A 20,291-nucleotide genomic window follows, 5' to 3' on the forward strand; every position below is an offset into this window, starting at 1 on the left:
CAAGCTCTCCGCTCGTTGCATCAAAATAAATGCCGAATATATAAATGCCGCGAAAATATTCTAGAGGGTGTATTAAAGCCTTGGGCACGCAAATATTTTGGCCGCAGACCTTGGACATTCCAACAGGACTCAGCACCATCGCACTCAGCACGCGCCACCCTAGAATGGTTACTGAGGATCCTCGCTTCATTTCCAGCGCCAATGGCCACCAAAATCTCCGGATACCAATCAGTTGGACTATTGTGTCTGGAGTATTTTGGAAAGCAAGGTTGGCACTAAAAATACCAAAGTGTCGATCACCTCAAACAAGCGCTTCACCAGGAATGAGCCACAATACCGCAGAGCAACACTCGGGCAGCGTGTGGACGCTTTCATTGGCCCATTCCCGATGAAGCGTTTGCTTGAGGTGATCGACACTTTGGTATTTTTTAATTCGTGCCAAAGGTGACCAATTCGAACAAATCTAAACCTATTCTAAAATTTGATGCTATCTCCGACATTTTTGCTTTCATTATTAGAATTTAAAAATTATGGCATTTGACTTTGATTCAGTTTTTTTTATCTCACTCTGTATATGTATCATCCTATTTGGAGGATAAGTCCCTCACATGCATAATATACATTCCACATGAATAATATGTGATACCAGATATCAGAATAACCCCAGAAATACCCCTGTAAAATTTTATCGAGATGGGATCCGATTAAGATATAGCTCCCATATATATCTTTATCCGATTTCAGGTTTATTGTGCACCAAATGGCTTATATCAGCCCAAATGTCCTGAATTTTTCGTACATCCTAGTCTAGAAACACAAATATCAAATTCGGAGAGAATCGGTTCAGATATAGCTATAGCTCCCATGTATATGTTTCATCCGGTTTCGAGGTCAAATCTCTCACATTCGTAATATGCACTCTACAACAATGATCTTTGGTGCCAAGTATTACATGCAGCTCGGAAATAACTGCCTAAAATTGTGTCAAGATCGGTTCAGATTTGGTTATAGCTCCAATATATATCTTTATCCGATTTCAGGTTTATTGTACACCAAATGGCTTATATCAGCCCAAATGGACTGAATTTTGACACTTCCGATGGAATTCAGCCCAGAAGCAAGTAATTGAAACTTTGGTAACAATCGGTTCAGATATAGCTATAACTCCTATACATATGTTTCATCCGATTGGTGTTTAAATCCCTCACATACGAAATATGCTCTCCACAACAATGACATTTGATACCGAGCAGATTTTCAGATTTTTATATACCTCCGATATACATTTTCATCCCAATTTACGGCTATTGATATGTAATGTCAGCCCAAATTAAATAGATTTTTTTCAAATTCAACCGAATTTTACCATTTGGTGAGATTCGGTCCGATATATCTATTGCTCTAAGAAATATTATTTTGATATAATTCTTATCGAAGTCATACTTGACGTACAAAAGCCTCCGTCAAATTTGTTGAAAATCGATTCAGATTTGGATATAGTTCCCAAATTGTGACTACTCTAAATCCATGATACGCATTCAAATGAGGTAAATAGTTGGTATGATCTACTTCACATAAATTCCATATATAAATTTTTTTTGTTACTCGAGCTCTACTAAGTACGCATAATGGTGTAGGTTATTATATAGTCGGCCCCGCCCGACTTTTGACCTTTCCCTACTGGTTTTTATTCAAATTTATTTTCATTAATTTAATACAAAAAATTATTTATATTTCACCAAGTGGGTTACCCAACCAGGGATAGATTTCGGGACATTTATCGCACACGGTCATGTAGCGCATTTCACCATTAGTTTTGGCCAGGGCACAGGTGACGGGCTTACAGCTACTTTGGGGTTTTTTGAAGCAACCCCTAAACGGTTTGCCCAAATTGGGATGTTTCATGTACTGGATCACAGCCGAGGGAGTGGTGATGTAGACATCGGGCAAGGAGTTGGCATATTCCAAAAATCTGTGGATTAAAACAGGAAAATTCTTTTATATTTAATTTAAAATATCTATATTTTGGACTTACTTCCTGAAAGCCTTCAAATAATTTGGACTACGATTAAACCACGCAGCATGCAAATACATGCCAAATGGCGCCCGATTGTTGTCATAATGCCGATGGAAATTTTCCTTCATCCACTCGAATAGGCTCTGCACATTATCGGGTGGCAAGAAGATGCAACCATCCAACATGGAACAACTATAGCCCTCATTATCTACCCATGACACCATGGGATTTTCCCACAGTCCAGGCAATGATACCGTCGGACATGGTGGTATTTGACAATCCTGCAGCGACAAATAATCCAAAGTATAAGGCCACATGGCCGGATTGCGATATTGTTGGGTGGGCCAAGAGCTATCGTACAGCAGACCCAAACGTTTGGCAGCAATGAAGGAGTTATTGCCAGATATCTGTAAAAATGGTAAACGCATTCCCCGAATATGACGTCGATCAATTTTGGCAAAGGTTTCCAGAATATCGATTTGTTGACCAAATTCTTGCATCAACATCTCCACATCGGCATTACGCCAATAATCGGTACCCGCACCATGGGTAATCGAGTGCAAAGCGATTTCATGACCTTCATTGTAGAGGGCATTCACTTTGCTGTAGTCGGTGTACTCATGGGATACATAAAAACAGCCACGGACCTCACAGTTATCCGGGTTTTTCAAATTGCCAAATAGCTCCTGATATTGTTCATAGTTCAATGCGGTCACAGCATCGTCGAAGGTAACTGTAATGAACTGAGGAGAAAGGATTAAATGAAAGATCCAAGGCAAAAATTCCAGAAAAAAATCTTTTGTTATCAGAAAATCTTAGAAAAAAAGAATTACACTACGCGACAATTTTTTCTCAACTATTACAGTAAATATCTAGCAGATTATACCAGTTGAGCTTAAAATAGAAGGCACTTGTATCGGCTTTTTCAATGTTTACGTATCAAAGTAACCTAAATAGAGGAGAGCAAGTTCCCCACTCTTCAGCATTTTTTTTTTTTTTTTTTTTGAAATTTTAGAATTACGATTCCTTGTACGATAGGTCCTAAAAGACATCAAAAGTCTAAATCTTACCTAAACGCGGTGGAATTCATATTTCTTAAAAACGCATTTTAGGGTTAAAATCGTAATTTGTGTAAGTTTATGCAAAAATCACCAACAAGGCCTCATTTTACAAGCCAGGCGGAAAAGACAAAAATGTTCTTCATTAAATGTCACTATAATTCACTGAAGAAAAGAAATCTCTATTTCCACTCTATATCAAGAAAATTTTTGCATCAATATTGCCAGAAAAAAGTACGAAAATATTTCCTAATTTTTTTCTCAGACTTTTTTCGAATTTACGCCGGAAAGTAACATAAAATTTCTTTTTTGACAAAAAGTGTCAAAAGAAAAAATATTCTATACAAAATTTCACAATAAATCTCAGAATAAATTTTATATCTAGGTTTCACAGTTTCTAATAAAACTACATTCGAAATTTATAAATAACAAGTGAAAATTAGGTGTTTATGCTTTTTTTTGCTAATTTTGTCACTTTTCCATTCTAAGTCAAAAGCTCCCTTAATGCTGAAAAGTGTCAAAGGACAAAATATTCCAGATAAATTTCATTGTGAGTGTCGGAACAAAAAAAAAAAAAAATTGTAACTTTAATATCTACCATAAAAAAATCAAATTTAGCACTTTTTCCGATTTCATTGAAAATTTTCTTCTAATTTAGTTATAAGATTTTTTTTTAAATTGTTTGTTGAATCTTTGTTCACTTGACACTTTTTGCGTATTTTTGTTACTCTCAGGCGTCCACTCGAAAGAAGTCTAAGGAATTTTTTTTTTTTTCAAAAAATTGTCTTGATTTACAATTTTGGTTGATATACAGGTTTTAGAAAATTCCTATAACTATATTCGGTGATAACCCACAATAGTCTAATAACAAGTAAAACAGCAGGTAAGTTCGTGCCAATTTATTATACATTTTGAAAAAAATTGAAAATTTTTTAAAGAAAAAAAAAAAAAAAAAAAACAAGAACTTTGAATACCCTCCACCATTTAGAACGAATTTGGCAATTTTCAAAAAATAAAACCCTTAAAAAATTCTTATAAAATATATATTACAAATATAATCTTATATTAGGGTCTATGCGACAGCGTGGACCTGCATAGGTAACTTTTGCCATAAGCCATTACAATATTCAAATACGAAATTGGAAAAAAACCGAATAATTTAGCTAAAATCATCAAAATACCGATTATCGGGTACCGTTATATGGGGGCTATACCAAGATGTGGACCTGCACAGACAATTTTCTGTCATAGGCTGTAGTATCCATTACGAACTTCAAATACGTAATTTGAAAATACTCCGGTGAATAATGACGTTAAAATTATCAAAATACCGAATATCGGGAAGTACCGTTATATGGGCGCTATACGAAGACGTAGACCTGCAAAAACATTTTTTTATCTTAGGCTGTAGTATCCATTACAAACTTCAAATACCAAATATGAAACAATTCCGGTAAATAATGTCGTAAAGTAAAATTTTTAAGTAAAATTTTATCAATCTACTTCATTTCGTCCGGAAGCTAGAAAAATTTCCACAGAGCGACAGACGGACGTATAACGCTTAATCGACATAGAATTTTATGCTGATCAAGAATATATATACTTTGCCGGGTCTGACAAAAGTATTGTTACAAACGGAATGACAAAGTTAATATATCCTCGATAGTATTGTAGGAAGTATACAAATATTATTTAAAAATTGACGATTAGTATTAAAAACAAATATTACTTAAAAATCCATGATTGTAATATTAAAAAAATATTATTCAAAAATCGAAGATTAATATTAAAAAAAAAAATAAAAATTTAAAAATATACCATTAATTTTAAAAAAGTATTGTTAAAAAAATCACAATTAACAATAAAAAATATCATTTGAAATTCCACGATTGATATTTAAAAAAATATTATTTGAAATTCCACGATTGATATTTAAAAAATATTATTTGAAATTCCACGATTGATATTTAAAAAATATTATTTAAAAATCCACGATAAATATAAAAAAAAAATATTCTTTAAAAACCCACGAATAATATAAAAAAAAGTAATAAAAGTATTATATTATAATATTATTTAAAAATCCAAGATTAATGTTAAAAAAATATTATTTGAAAATCCACGATTAAATTAAAACAACATTATTTTAATATCCTCGATTGAATTAAAACAATATTATTTAAAATTCACAACTAATATTAAAAAACATAATTAAAAAATCCAGGATTAATATTAAAACAGGATTAATAATAAAAACAGGATTAACATTAAAAAATATTATTAACCAAATCCAAGATTAATATTAAAAAGTTTTGTTCAAAATTCCCGATTGGTATTAAAAAAACATTATTTAAAAATCCACGATTAATACTAAGATTATATATTATTTAAAAATCCATGATTAATATTAAAAATAAATATTATTTAAAAATCCGCGATTAATTAATCATATTATAAAACATTCAACAATTTATTAGGAAGTGTATTGTATAAAAATGCACAATCAATATTAAAAAAATATTATTTAAAAATCCATGATAAATATTAACATTAATAAAAAATTATTATTTAAAAATCCACTTTTTTCTATTTTCAAAATTTACCTTTTATACACTACAGTTATTGAAATTTAAAAAATTCAAACTTCCTTGCCATAAAGTCCTTTTAAAATATTTTATGAATGAAACATCCTCGAACTATGCCACGGCAATTCTTAAACCATATATTTTTTTAATCAACTCCCACCTGTGGTATTTCCTTTTCGTGCCCCTTAAATTCCGGCTTCGGCAATGCCATCGCGGAGCAACGACAATTGGGTGCCACACATTTATCACGGCTGCACATTTCGGCTTGTTTCAATTCCAATTCCTTGGGACGACGCGATGCCGCGTAAATCGTCGGCAAAATTGCCAATATTAATATTAGTTTTAACTTGTTCATTATCACTTTGAAAACTGAAGCGCTTTCCCATGAAATCACATATATTTATTCTTTGTTCAGAGGAATTTGTTCCTACTTCCGATATATATCAAGGCACACATTTTTTATCTTATCTCTCGAATCTCCACATTTGTTCTTTCGATAATGTTCAATTAATGAAAACATTTGTAATTTCATTTTACTCGATGCTGGCAAGTGAGTCATTTCATAGGCTTTGCAACTTATTGATGTTCTAAGAGAATAACTTGGAAATTCATTATTTGTGATAGGTGGAATTTTTTGTGATTTTTTCGCAAAAACATAATATAGTAACCTAAATAGAAGAAGCAAGTTATCATCTCTTCCACATTTTTCCTTGGAATCCGTTGATTTTGGGTATATAGTGTTTTCGGCAATATTGTAGATAAAAACACAAATACTGTTTAAGTAAAAAAAAAACTAAAGAAGGTTTTTATTGGCCTTACTTTGAAAAAAATGCTTAAAACTCCCATTAAACGGGATCATGGAAAATTTAAATATTCTTTAAATACCCTCCACAATTTGAAACATATTTGGAAATTTTCAAAAAAAAAAAAAAATAAATAAATAAATAAATGAAAGGATATTTAGACCTATAACAAGTAAAAAAGCTGTAAGTTCGGCCGGGCCGAACGTTGAATACCCTCCACTATTTGAAACGAATTTGGCACTTTGTCTACAAAAGTTGGCAAACTCCTTCACACATTGAATATTTTTGGATGGCCATACAAAACTGCTTGGCTTTTGCAATGTCCGGTAACCCCCATTCAAATGTGCGTGAGGATCGGGCAATAATTACGACCTACCGACAATTTTGCAGTTTTTTGGTCCATTTCAACCCTTAAATATATGGCGATCATCTCCAAAAAGAGTAGGCTTCTTTTCTGACCCTCATCTTATACCCATGCAAAATTTCGTAAGGATCGGGCCATATATGCGATCTGTATATGATATCCTGATATCCTAACTACTTAGTTTTGTTAGCTGTAGAAATATTACCAAATGTTTAATTCAAAATGAAAATGTGCCAAAAATATGACATAATTGAAAAAATATGAGAAAATGTTAGAAAATCAATATTTTCATCTTTAGAGAAATATTTTTATGCGATTATTTTAGACGTTTTTTCCTGCCAAGAGGCCATTCTGAATTAATGAGAACTGTCGAAATTAGTTCAGTCGTTCTCGACATATAAGAGGTTTTTCAAGCAAACCTTCTTTGATAAACATACATATCGCACATATTTTGCTATATATCTGATTTCTTGGACGTTAACATCAATGTAAAGATCAGAAGTAACCTTGTGATGGCTTTGTGATTTCGCCGGGATTTAAAATATTCACGGTTTAATGAAAAATTTTGAATTTTTTCAACACAAAAGATATGGTCTATTTTACCCGATAAATATTATCCGATGACCACCCAAATTGGTAAGCTTCTTCCCCGCCCTAAACTCTAGCTACATGCGAAATTCCGCGTCGATTGGTCTATAATTGAGACCTGTATAGCTACTGCAAAATCCGACATTTTTTCAGTATTTGGTCCATTTCAACCCCTAAACATTGTAAGGATCGGGCCATAATTGCGACCTGTAGCGTGATTACAAATTAACATGGACAGACGGACAGGCGGACGGACGGACATAAATAGCTAGATCGACTCAGCTCGGCGAGCTAGGAAGATCCATATATACTTTCCTATATGGGAAACCAATATTTCGAGGTGTTACATAAATTCTGGCCCAATCAAACTTATAATACCCCCAACACATAGTGTTGTAGGGTATAAAAATCATTTATACTATCATAAGTGAGGGATTGAAAAATTAAAATTCGCCCTTCTTTGCCATGAAGTCCATTAAAAAAATTGTATAAGTTAAATATCCGCGAATTTTGCCACGGAAATTCTTGAACCAAAATATTTTTTTTTTGTAAAAGGCTTAATCTTATCGTTTTTTATCCTTGGTTTAAAACAGTCTCCAATTATTTTTTTAAGCTATAGTCATACTTTTCGAAAATATGCGGGATTATTTGTTACTTCAGTTCAATGGTTACTGTAAATCTATTACTGAGGAATGATCAGTATCTCTGACATTTAAGACACCGCCTTTAATAAAACTGGTCTCAATGAGGGTATTTAAAAGTATTTTTCTAAACTAAACAACTTCTAACGAATAAAAATGCTCTTTTAAAAAATTGAGAACAAATAAAAATGGCGCCAATATGGTAGCGTGGCCGAGCGGTCTAAGGCGCTGGTTTAAGGCACCAGTCTCTTCGGAGGCGTGGGTTCGAATCCCACCGCTGCCAAGATGATTTTTTATACCGTTTTACCTAAAAATAGAGGGGAGAATGAAGAAAAATCAAGGCCATTTATTTTTTGTTCTAAGATAAATTATATGGGAAGGACCTATAATTTGTCTGAATTGCCTGTTATTTAGACCACAAAAGGAAAAAAAACACCAAAATTTGCGAAAATGCTCAACCTTTCAATATGACAAAGCCACCGACCGATCGTAGAATTTTATTAAGGTTTTTACAATGTAGTCCAAATAAATCGTTTTTAATTTGTCACCCAAAATTTGAATTTCTTTCTACAAGACAATGATCCCAAAAATGTTCCTCAGTGTTTTTTTAACATATATTTCAATTTCTTGGAATTTAATCAAAAAAATTCTACCTACATGGGTAGCGTGGCCGAGCGGTCTAAGGCGCTGGTTTAAGGCACCAGTCTCTTCGGAGGCGTGGGTTCGAATCCCACCGCTGCCAAGTGATTTTTTAAGAAAGATAAGAAACGAGTTAATACAATGATATAACTGTTTGGCCTCGCCCACCAAAATAAAAAAAAAAATAATTTATAAGCGCTAAAATTAAAAGAAATGTATTTACCCAAAATCACACACGTTTGGGCGCCATTATAAAATATTGGGTTATATACACATCAAATGAAATGATAGGATTCGTTTTGTATGTGTGTGGATTAATTTTCACTGAGATTACATCTCTCATCGATTAAAGCAATAAATGGGGATATCAATTTGCATTATATCCTACCTATCATATAATTTAATTTAGTTATAATTTTTTTAATTAAACTCCACGACGTTTACAAAAACCAACCTGGCAGCGGTGGGATTCGAACCCACGCCTCCGAAGAGACTGGTGCCTTAAACCAGCGCCTTAGACCGCTCGGCCACGCTACCCTAAAAATAGTTTTATTAGAACATCTACTTTTTGGTTTCACACTTATTTGTTTGTACAGTACCATTGTTAATATTAACAATGCATGAATTATTTAAATTAACAAAGCTCATACGACTATTAGTAAGCATCTTAAATTTTTTCATACGGCGACGACATCTTTGGCTGCATTTCCAATGTTTCTAAAATATATGCCCTCATAAATATCTGTCTCAAAATAGACATATATTTCCCTTCTTCAATAGTACAAAAAAAATACAACTTGGCAGCGGTGGGATTCGAACCCACGCCTCCGAAGAGACTGGTGCCTTAAACCAGCGCCTTAGACCGCTCGGCCACGCTACCCATATAGACCGATTTTTATATAGTCTAATTCCAAGACATTAAAAAAAAAAAAACATTTAAAAATTACAAATTACACAGCGGAACATTTTTGAGATCATTAGCCGAGTACGATTTACTTTCCTAGTCAAAAATATTTAAATAATTTTCTTAATATTGGCCACAAATCGGCTTACTTTCAATCAGCGAACGGTACTGGATAGTTTTTAGTGAGTACATTTCACCAATAAGAATTTGCAGACTCTCAATAATTCATGTGTCGAAATTTCTCCCTCTTTATTCCCTCTCACTTAATGGACTTTTGGAAAATCGATAAAAACATTTTAAAATAATTTTAACTAAAACTTACAAAGTATTGTTTTATCGTGCATACCCTCCAATATTTTAAAGAAACTTGAAAATTTAAAAAAAAAACCTCTCGATATCTCAGTGAAGCCGCAATTTCTTCCAAGTATTACATAAGCACTACCTTGGGAGATTCAATCAGAATTGGCTGATTGGACGGAGTTGTAATATCTCCAAAAAAAAATATGGCCAGTGATATCCAAGCGGAGGTCAACGTTACTCATCTCCTTGATGAAATCCGACCTAAAGCTAATGGTAGGCCTAATTACGGGACACTGTATCATAAGGGCCATGGCTTGAAAATAAGAAGGGGGGCGTGGGGGCGACGACACCGAATAGTGGAGGCTCTGTCAGGACGAGGAGGAAACCGAGACGGTGAAGCACTTTATGGACTTAGACAGAGGCTACTGGGTAAGCAAATTCTAACCGACTTGACCTCTTTTTCTGAAACCAAGCTAAAAACAACACGCTGATCATATCACGAATAAAGGAGGTGCCATTATATAAAGCTATAACAAAACGTGGACCTGCACAAAAAATTTTCTGTCTTAGACAGTAGTATCCATTTTGAACTTCAAATATCAAATTTGAGAAATTTTCGGCGAATAATGTCTCTTAAATAACCAAAATTTCTAAAATAGGGAGGTACCATTATATGGGGGCTATAACTAAACGTGGACCTACATGGCCTATTTTCAATACCAAAAGTCCAAAGAATATAGAGAGGTACCGTTATATGGGGGATATAACTAAACGTGGACCTATATAGCCCATTTTCAATACCAAAAATCCTGCAGAGTAACATTTAACATTGCAGCTAGAGTGATTTCCACTACTGGACAGACAGACGGACGGTCATCGTTAAATCTATATAGAATTGTATGCTGATCAAGTATATATATTTATTGGGGGGTCTAAAATGTATATTTCGAAGTGTTACAAACGGAATGACAAAGACAAATGTTGACCGCGACTGCCCCTCAATTGGCCCATCTGCTTAGTCAAATTTTGACATACCCTTTCCAACATTTCTGCCGGTATCTCATGAATATATGCTTCAATGTTGTCTTCCAATACTTCAATTGACAATATATAAGAATAATAATAAATCTATAGGCGTTAAATCACACGATCTTTGACCTATCCCGAACGTGAGAGGAAGCAAGCAAAAATTGTACTATATTTGAAAAAAAAAAGAATGCTGACTAGAAAATTTGGCGCTGTAAAATTTAGTAACAACCTTGGCCTTTCAACCAATTTCAAGTTAGTTGTAGAATAATGCATTTACTAACTAACTTAGCAGCGAGGCATTTTCAACCAGTTGAGAAAATTGTTAGTTATCAATGCATTATTCTACAACTAACTTCAAATTGGTTGAAATGTCATCTGAATATCAACCAGTTGTGATTACTTACCTTCTGATCTCCAGATGACTTTTCAACCAATTTGTAGTTAGTTGTGGAATAATGCATTTATAACTAACGATTTCTTCAACTTGTTGAAAAAAGTCCCGCAGGGAATGTATGTATTATTAAGGTGAATCATGTAGTTTTGATTTGAAATTGATTTGATTTGGAAAGTCATCTGGATATCAACCACTTCAAACACCAAAACGAAAATAAATTGCAAAAACAAAACACATATAAGTTCTCTAGAGAAAAAACAGCCCTAAAAACAAAGATGATTGGTTATATCAAACTACTTTGCAATAATTCGCATAATACATTTCCAAAAATACTTCGATATAAATGCAACGTACAATAATACGAGCTAGTGCTGCTAACCTTAATACACAAGTACATATGCTTAGAAAGACAGTGCAGCCAGGGTATCTGAAAATAGCACTCCTCCTTCAAATAGAAAATCAAGAATTTGATTAACAAAAAAAAAAAAAAATAAATAAATAAATATAAATAAAAAATAAATAAATAAAAAAAATAAAAAAAGAACTTTTTTAACTTTTTTAACATATTTTTCAACTGACTAAAAATTGGCTTAAAAGTAATTGGTTTATAGTTAGTTTAAAAGTAACTAGTCTATATTTAGTTTCAAAGTAATGCAGGAATGGACAATTGTCCACTGCCTAGCTCATCCCCATGTTAAAATAGTTAGTTGGCGTAAAGGAAATAAATCAAAAAATAACTAGTTGTGTTTTTTTTTTTAAACTAATTTTAAATTAGTTTTAAACCAATTTATTTTCCCGCAGGGTTGGTTCAAATTTAGATAGAACTCCCATATATCTTCAACCGATTTCGGTTTAATTGTGCACCAAATGGCCAATATAAGTCCAAATTATCTGAATTTTATCACATCGGACTGAATTCAGTCAAGAAGAAAGTATAACAAATTTGGAGAAAATCGGTACAGATATAGCTATAGCTCCCATATATATACTTTATCCGATTTAGGGTTTTGAGTCCCGCGCATGCGTAATATGCAATCCACAACAATGATTTATGATAGCGGACATCAGATACACCTCGAAAATACCTCTGCCAAATTTTATCGAGATCGGTTCAGATTTTTATTTAGCTTCGATATACATCCTTCTTCATCCGATTTTCCAGTTATTGCTCAACATATATGTAATATCGGTTCAAATTGAATAGATTTTTTTTATATTGAACCAAATTTTTCATTTGGGTGAAACTCGGTCCGGTAAATCTATTGCCCAAATAAATATTTTTTAAGAATATTTCTTATCGAAGTCATATCATGCACTATACAGCAATGTTATTTGGAACTAGGGGTGTAAAAGGATCCGTCAAATTTGTTGAAAATCGATTCAGAGTTCGATATAGTTTCCAAATTGTGACTACTCTGAAGTCATGATACGCATTAAAATAAGGTTCGTAGTTGGCATGATCTGCTTCACATAAATTCCCAATATAAACTTTTTTGTATTGCGGGAACTCTACTAAATACGCATAGTGGTATAGGGTACGATATAGCCGGCCCCGCTCGACTTTTGACCTTTCGTTACTGGTTTTTATCTGCATTTAGACCCCACAAAGTATACATATTCCTGATTAGCATAAAATGCCATGTCAATTTAGCGATGTTCGTCCGTCTGTGGAAATCACTCTATCTTCCGAAGAAAATGAAGAAGGTCGATTGAATTTTACACAAATGTATATTAGTCTGCAGGACTTTTGGTATTGACATGTAGGTCCACGTTTTGGTATAGCCCCCATATAACGGTACCTCTCGATATTCGGTACTTTGATGATTTTAGCGACATTATTCACAGGAATTGTTTCAAATTTGGTATTTGATGTTCGTAAGGGATGCTACAGCCTATATCAGAAAATTGCATGTGCAGATCCACGTCTTCATGGACCTCCATATAATGGTACCCCCCGATATTCGGTATTTTGATGATTTTAGCGACATAATTCACCGGAATTGTTTCAAACTTGGTATTTAAAGTTCGTAATAGATACTACAGCCTAAGACAGAAAATTGTATGTGCGGGTCCACGTCTTCGAATAGCCTCCATATAACAGTACCCCCGATATACGGTATTTTGATGATTTTAGCGAATTTATTTACCGGAATTGTTTCAAATTTGGTATTTGATGTTCGTAATCGATGCTACAGCCTATGACAGAAAATTGTCTGTGCAGGTCCACGTCGTCGTATATAGCATATAACGGTACCTCCTAATATTCGGTATTTTGATACCTACATTATTCACAGATTTGACAAGAGTTACCTACGCAGGTCCACGTCGTCGCATAGACCCTAATATAATGGCTACATTCGGTATTTTTAAGGCTTTAACCGAATTTTAAGTGCTTTTATTTATTTATTTATTTATTTTTTTTTTTTTAATATTTCCAAATTTGTTCCAAATGATGGAGGGTATTCAAAGATCGTTCCAGTCGAACTTACAATTTTTTTTACTTGTTTGTGTTGCCCAGTGTGTTTAGCATTCTTTTTAGTTTCTTCTGTAATCATCCAAATATTTAAAATTTTGTAGCACAGTGTTATTAACAGCATATTTGTAAATTTATTATAAAATAAACAATCGATCTTTTTCATAAAAAATTAAATTTTTATTTAAAGTCCTTACAGTCTAGACGAAAATTAAATTTTCCATTTTATTACACCCCTTTTCTTTCTTGGCGTCTTATAACAATGTCCTTCGTTGGAGTTGTATTTTTTGGTTTTTTTAATCAAGACATGCTATTCCGTGCATAACAAATCTTCCATAGATGTCCCAATACACACACACACACATTTAAACACTCGCTTATACACCCGCAAAAGCCAAGTGTTTATAAAAAAAGTACCCTGGACTAGACAAATAGATACTCGTATTTAAAATTTACATTAAAGTGTTTGCCAGCGAACGAAAGCACATCCGCAAAGTTCAGGTCACGTACGGGTCATGTTGGGAATGCAACAGCAGTAGCAGCAACATCAGCAGAAGCATGCAATATAATTTATTGGAAAATAGTGTTTAAAAATTTACGAAACTACTCGAATGGTGGTTTGGGGTGTTGGCAAATGAAATGGAATTTAATCCTTTTGAAATGCTGTGGAATGAAAAACGAAGTTCTGAAACATGAAATTGACAGTTGAAAGAGGAGATCTTTTAATTTCCTCTTGCATGTCAATTTCCAGCAGCAGCACCAGCATCGGCCAAGCAATGTTAAATAGGACATTGATGGATAAGCAACATGTCCGCAACATGTTTTCAATCCTTTTCTCCACCTATGTTTACGAGAGTAGATGAACTTGATAATCATAGGTGTAAATGGTAGTCGAGTTTGATTTTTGTCAAAGCTGTGGACATAAATTCTATGGCCATGAGAAACGGGAAATAACTGGAACCGCTCTAAATGGTCCATTTCACCAGGACAAAACCCCTTCTCCATCTTGAAATCTATTTAACATTTGAATGTAACTTAATTAAGTGCCACATGACCTGACCATTATTAGCTGGTGTTGTCGGAGAGTGTGTGTGGTCTGTATTATCAAACAGCTGCCATAAGGTATTTTTGCTTTTTTCATCCTTTTTCTCTCCTCCTCACCTTCTTAGAGCACAACAACCAACACCAAACAACGAAAGAACATAATTTCCAGTCATTTATCAAGTGACACACAAAATGACACAATCTTAACGCAAATATCAAAAATGCTTCCGGTTATGGTCTGGCAAAGTTCAACGCGTTATTTGACACCAGAAGTCAATGCAATGGAAGGGAGGGATACGCACCATTGCACGCACACACTCACATGGCTGCTATATGTATTTGGGAATATGGAAATACCTGGTGTGTGAGGATATGTTGGAGGAAGATGGTGCAAATTCAAATAATGGATGGAGAATATATCGAAAGCCATGTAAATCATTTTGTATTGGATGTGCAAAAGAAAAACAGTGCATACCTTAAGGCGTTCATAAAAAACTAACAAAAGAAACTGAATTTGTTTCAATAGTTCAATTTACAGCAAGACAATAAATTTAGAGAAAAAAAAAGTAAAAAAGCTGTTAGTTCAGCCGGGCTGAACTTCCAATACCCTTCGCCAGTTGGAAAGAATTTTGCAATTCTCAAAAACAATAAAATCCGTTCAAAATTCTGTTAAAATCTTAAAATTACCGAATGTAGCTATTATATTAGAGTGTATACGACGACATGGACATGGATAGGTAACTTTTGTCATAAGCCATTACAATATTCGAAAGCGAAACTTAAAAAAATGGTTAATAATGTAGCTAAAATCATCAAAATACCGAATATCGGGATGTACCGTTATATGGGGGCTATACGAAGACGTGGACCTGCACAGGCAATATTCTGTCTTAGGCTGTAGTATCCATTTCGAACTTTAAATACCAAATTTGAAACAATTCCGGTGTCGCTAAAATCAACAAAGTACCGAATATCGGGAGGTACTCTTATATGGGGCCATAAGAGGACGTGGACCTGCCCAGACAATCTGCTGTAGCATTCATTACGAACATAAAATGCCAAATTTGAAACAATTCCGGTGAATAATGTCGCTAAAATCAACAAAGTACCGAATATCGGGAGGTACCGTTATATTGGGGCTATACATGTTCCATTTTCAATACTAAAAGTCCTGCAGACATAACATTTGAGTAAAATTTTTTCGAGGTGTTACAAACGGAATGACAAATTTAATATACCCTCTATACTATGGTGAAGGGTATAATAATAATTTAAAATTAAACTTTTTGTTTTGCTCGACAGATATATAGCCTCAGCCAATGTTCGAGTATTTAAATATATTTGAATTTGTTATGATTATTCAAATTATTGACCCTCTACGGAGTAGGTTCCGAAGAAATGACCCAACATTATCCATTTCGTATATAAATATGATATAAATACTGCAAAGTGCCAGGTTTGGACTATATTGGCTATGTCCTTCACTTCATATGAGATATGTGATAATTTTTACAAAATTATAAAATGTTCATGAGGTACCAGATATAGTCGACCGAAGGTTTCCATTTTCATACTTCATCTAATGCAGATAAAAATATTGGTATAAGCAAAATTACAAGAAAATCTGTCATTGATATCCAAATTTCTGCGAAAACATAAATTCCATATTTATCCCAGGTTTCTGGTTGAGAGAAGTATTTAGATACAAAGAATCGCCGACTTGTTTCGAACGTCATGACAGGTAAAAGTATAGAAAATTGTGACCCTTTGTGGATGAGGTACAAGAAGGGGTTCGCAGATATTTATCACTTCACAACTGATTTTGTGTTAGCCAAAATGTTTCGATGCGTGAAATTTGAAGAGAGGTAGATGCTTATTTTGCGTTTTCATCTTTTTCAAATTGTGCAACCTTCATGGGGGAGATCCCAGAAGAAATAGTCCGATCTCTACCATCTTTGCATCAAATCTTATGTTGATGAAAGTACCAAGATTAAATGAAATCAGATGTTTATTTCGCATTTTATAAGCTTCATGGTATTCCAATTGTTGACCAACTGTGGGGGAGGTTCCAGAAGGTAGTTTGATGATTTTAGCGACATTATTAATCGCAATTGTTTCAAATTTAGTATTTGAAGTTCGAAATGGATACAACAGTCTACAACAGAAAATTGTCTGTACAGGTCCACGTCTTAGTATAGCCCCTACATAACGGTACCTCCGGATATTCGGTATTTTGATGATTATAGCGACACTATTCACCGGAATCGTTTCAAATTCGGTATTTAAAGTTCGTAATGGTTACTACAGCCTTAGACAGAAAATTGTCTTTGTAAGTCTACGTCCGCATATAGCTCCCATATAACGGTACCTCCCGATGTTCGGTATTTTGATGAGTTTAGCGACATTATTCACCGGAATTGTTTCACATTTGGTATTTGAAGTTGATAATGAATAGTACAGCCTAAGACGGGAGATTGTCTTTGCAGATCCACGTCTTTGTATAGCCCCCATATAACGGTACCTCCCGATATTCGCTATTTTGATAATATTAGCGACATTATTCACGGAAATTGTTTCAAATTTGCTATTTGAAGTTCGTAATGGATACTGCAGCCTAAGACAGAAAATTGTTTGTACAGCTCCACATCTTGGTATAGCCCTCATATAATAGTACCTTCCTATATTGATGATTTTAGCTACATTATTTGCCGAATTTTTTTTCAAGTTTCGCATTTGAATATTTTAATGGATTATGCCTATGCAGGTCCATGCCGTTGCTTAGACCCTAATATGACGGCTACATTTGCTATTTTTTAGATTTTTACAGAATTTTTTTTTCAGAATTTTATTTTTTTGAAAATTGCCGAATTCATTCCCAATGGTGGAGGGTAATCAAAGTTCGGCCCGGCCGAACTTACAGCTTTTTTATTTGTTTTATTTATTTATTTTTTTTTTTTTTTTTGGAACATTGGTGCAAATTTTTTTTTTGATATGAATGGAAAATGGAGATTTCGTTTCTTTAGTATGTTATAGTGAATTTTGTTAAAAATATCTATTTATTTGACGACTTTTTTCTTAAATTATGGTTCTTTGGGGTATATTGCAGAATATGTTTGCCTTTGACGTCATTCTTCTAAAATGATGCTTTGTTTGAGATTTTTGCACAAATTAACAGCAAGTACGGCCTTAACCCTGAAATGTCTCTTTGGTGTATATGAATTTCCAGCGCTTAGGTAAGATTTAGATTTTTGACATCTTTCAGGACCTATATTAAATTTGTATGGCAATTAATTTTGTAGGATATTTTGATTTGCTATAATTACATCCAAAGGTATTTTTAACCATATTTTAAGAAAAGTACCAAAATTACCCCATTATTGACTCGCTTGAGTGTTAAAACTTTTGCCCACAATATTCCTTGTATTTTTCTCTGTAATATTCCTAAAGACAATATGTACAATAAATGCACGGATCTCGAGGGTTCTTAATCCGAACATTTCCAAAAGTGTTGACGAGGGGGGAAGTTGTCCCCACTATTTAGGTTACTTTGCGGTGTCAACTTTCAAAACGCCTTCTGTCTGTCTTCTTTTTTTAGCTCTACTTTCATAATTTGCTGTATTTTTCCATAATTATTGAAAAAAAAACAGGTGTTTGTCGCACGGTGTAATTTTAGCATATTTTTCAACGGAATAGGTATGTTGAAAATTTTCCTGTGGAGTATATTGAAAGTTCGGTACCTTTTATATATCAAGAGTCCACTCCAAGCCGTTATTGGGCCTTGAGAAGGCAACCACTCATATTTTACAAATTTAAATAAATAAAATTTTCAAAATAGGTTTCAGGTTGAACCATTTGAAATGACGTTATAGCGGTCAATTTGGTTAAAAATAGGTTTCAGTTTGAACATATGTTTCAGGTCATTCCAATTCCAATAAGAATTGAAATGAAAAGTGGTAAAAATCGCCCCTCCCCAAACTGACCAAGCGTATTCAAAAATCTAAAACTATTTTTTTTAATTTCAAATCTAAAAAAAAAGAAAAACAAATACAAATTCCATGACTAACACTTTGCTGTGATATATGCCGCTGTGTGTTGTTCTTGTTGTTGTTATTGTTTTCGTTTGTTGTTGGCGTGGGGGAATTCAAACTATTCCAATAAATTCTTAATAAACAGCGTTAGCAACAACAACAACCACAATACACAACTTAAGAATTCATTTTTATTTCACTCAATACGATGTGGGTATTTAAAACGTGACCGCATACTTGTGATACACGTAACAACAGTCGTTTATGTGCCCGGGTAGCTCAGTCGGTAGAGCATTGGACTTTTAATCCAAGGGTCCAGGGTTCAAGTCCCTGCTCGGGCGATAGTAATTTTTTTATTTCTTTTACTTTACATCTTTTATCAAACCTTGCATAAGTGACTTTTATAAGTACTTTTGATGACTTTTCACATGATTTCTTTTATTTTTTTTTAACTGCAGCAGTAAATGTCAAAAAGTATTCATTATGACAAATGGATGTTCTTCTGAAAAGTACTGTTTTTCAGTTGAAAGATAGAGAAAAAAAAAAATGGGAAAAATAACTTGAACGTGAAGTGAAAAATACGATGTCTTTGAAACTATTGCCAGTCAACGTATTCGCCCTCATCAGCATCATCATCATCATCATCATCGTCGTCGTCATTGGCAAACGCTACACAAATAAAAAGCCACTTAAGTGCCGGCAAGACGTGTGTGTGACCGAGCGAATATGGAAAAATGTCAAATATTCCACCCACGACCATCACCACTACCAAACCAGCGCTCCAGCAATGATGAGTACGTGAAAAATTCAAAAGTTTCTGCGGTAATTTTTTACGAGTTAGAGCTACGTTTTTAATAAATGGAGTGGCAGTAACTTTTATCAGCAAAAACAATTTGTTATTTTTCGTGATCCCACCAAGGGGATGCGCACATGAACTGCATGGGAAACGGCGACCAAGGGTTAGGGTTATTAAAATGTTTTAACAAGACTGTTCAGTTACTGAATATGTGATGGCTGATAAAATTGTGGTTAAAAACCATTTTGAATTTTATAATTTCAATGAACAAGAATTACGGTGTTATAATACTTCGGAGGAATTTTTATCTAGCTAAGGTAGTTATTGTTTTTCATGTTTACAATTAAAGGGATGAATGAATTATTTGCTCATCAACGCCCAAAAGAAACGGAGTAGAATTTGTACCAAAATTTGGGTTGGTATTGGTATTTTTCTAAACTCGTACTAAAAAAGCTGACAGAAAGGTGTAAAGGACCTGAAGAACTTCCTTGCTGACTCGTTTGAGGTTAAAATTTAGAATATCCCTAACAGTAAGACACTATGTACCTAAAATGAACGGATTCCACGGAATCTTAATTCCAAACATTTAGTCCAAACATTTCTGCCAAAGTATATATATAGTATAGAG

At 33.8% G+C, this 20,291-nt stretch overlaps 1 protein-coding gene and 5 non-coding genes across 6 annotated transcripts; 3 read left to right on the forward strand and 3 right to left on the reverse strand.

Annotated features, from left to right (window-relative positions):
* Positions 1-1,680: 1,680 nt before the first annotated feature.
* On the reverse strand, positions 1,681-6,044 carry LOC101900740 (chitin deacetylase 8). Its single transcript, XM_005186125.4, has 3 exons — positions 5,821-6,044; positions 2,036-2,760; positions 1,681-1,972 (listed from the first exon to the last, which is right to left on the reverse strand). Exons 1-3 carry the CDS (start codon positions 6,013-6,015, stop codon positions 1,729-1,731), a joined length of 1,164 nt encoding a protein of 387 aa, XP_005186182.2. The 5' UTR covers positions 6,016-6,044; the 3' UTR covers positions 1,681-1,728.
* Positions 6,045-8,257: 2,213 nt separating this feature from the next.
* TRNAL-AAG (transfer RNA leucine (anticodon AAG)) lies at positions 8,258-8,339 on the forward strand. The gene has a single exon. It is a non-coding gene; the product is annotated as a tRNA-Leu (tRNA).
* Positions 8,340-8,716: 377 nt separating this feature from the next.
* TRNAL-AAG (transfer RNA leucine (anticodon AAG)) lies at positions 8,717-8,798 on the forward strand. Its single transcript has one exon. It is a non-coding gene; the product is annotated as a tRNA-Leu (tRNA).
* Positions 8,799-9,150: 352 nt separating this feature from the next.
* Positions 9,151-9,232, reverse strand: TRNAL-AAG (transfer RNA leucine (anticodon AAG)). The gene has a single exon. It is a non-coding gene; the product is annotated as a tRNA-Leu (tRNA).
* A 261-nt stretch (positions 9,233-9,493) lies between these two features.
* On the reverse strand, positions 9,494-9,575 carry TRNAL-AAG (transfer RNA leucine (anticodon AAG)). Its single transcript has one exon. It is a non-coding gene; the product is annotated as a tRNA-Leu (tRNA).
* A 9,560-nt stretch (positions 9,576-19,135) lies between these two features.
* On the forward strand, positions 19,136-19,208 carry TRNAK-UUU (transfer RNA lysine (anticodon UUU)). Its single transcript has one exon. It is a non-coding gene; the product is annotated as a tRNA-Lys (tRNA).
* Positions 19,209-20,291: the final 1,083 nt, after the last annotated feature.

Source organism: Musca domestica, unplaced genomic scaffold, assembly GCF_030504385.1.
Source record: "Musca domestica strain aabys unplaced genomic scaffold, Musca_domestica.polishedcontigs.V.1.1 75, whole genome shotgun sequence".
Lineage (NCBI taxonomy): Eukaryota > Metazoa > Arthropoda > Insecta > Diptera > Muscidae > Musca > Musca domestica.

Excerpts from the sequence above, each read along its gene's own strand:
- LOC101900740 (XM_005186125.4), bottom strand. The coding sequence starts at position 6,015 with ATGAACAAGTTAAAACTAATATTAATATTGGCAATTTTGCCGACGATT. Across the intron at positions 2,761-5,820 it reads ACGAAAAGGAAATACCACAG|TTCATTACAGTTACCTTCGA; the intron begins GTGGGAGTTGAT and ends CTTTCTCCTCAG. Across the intron at positions 1,973-2,035 it reads TATTTGAAGGCTTTCAGGAA|ATTTTTGGAATATGCCAACT; the intron begins GTAAGTCCAAAA and ends TTTAATCCACAG.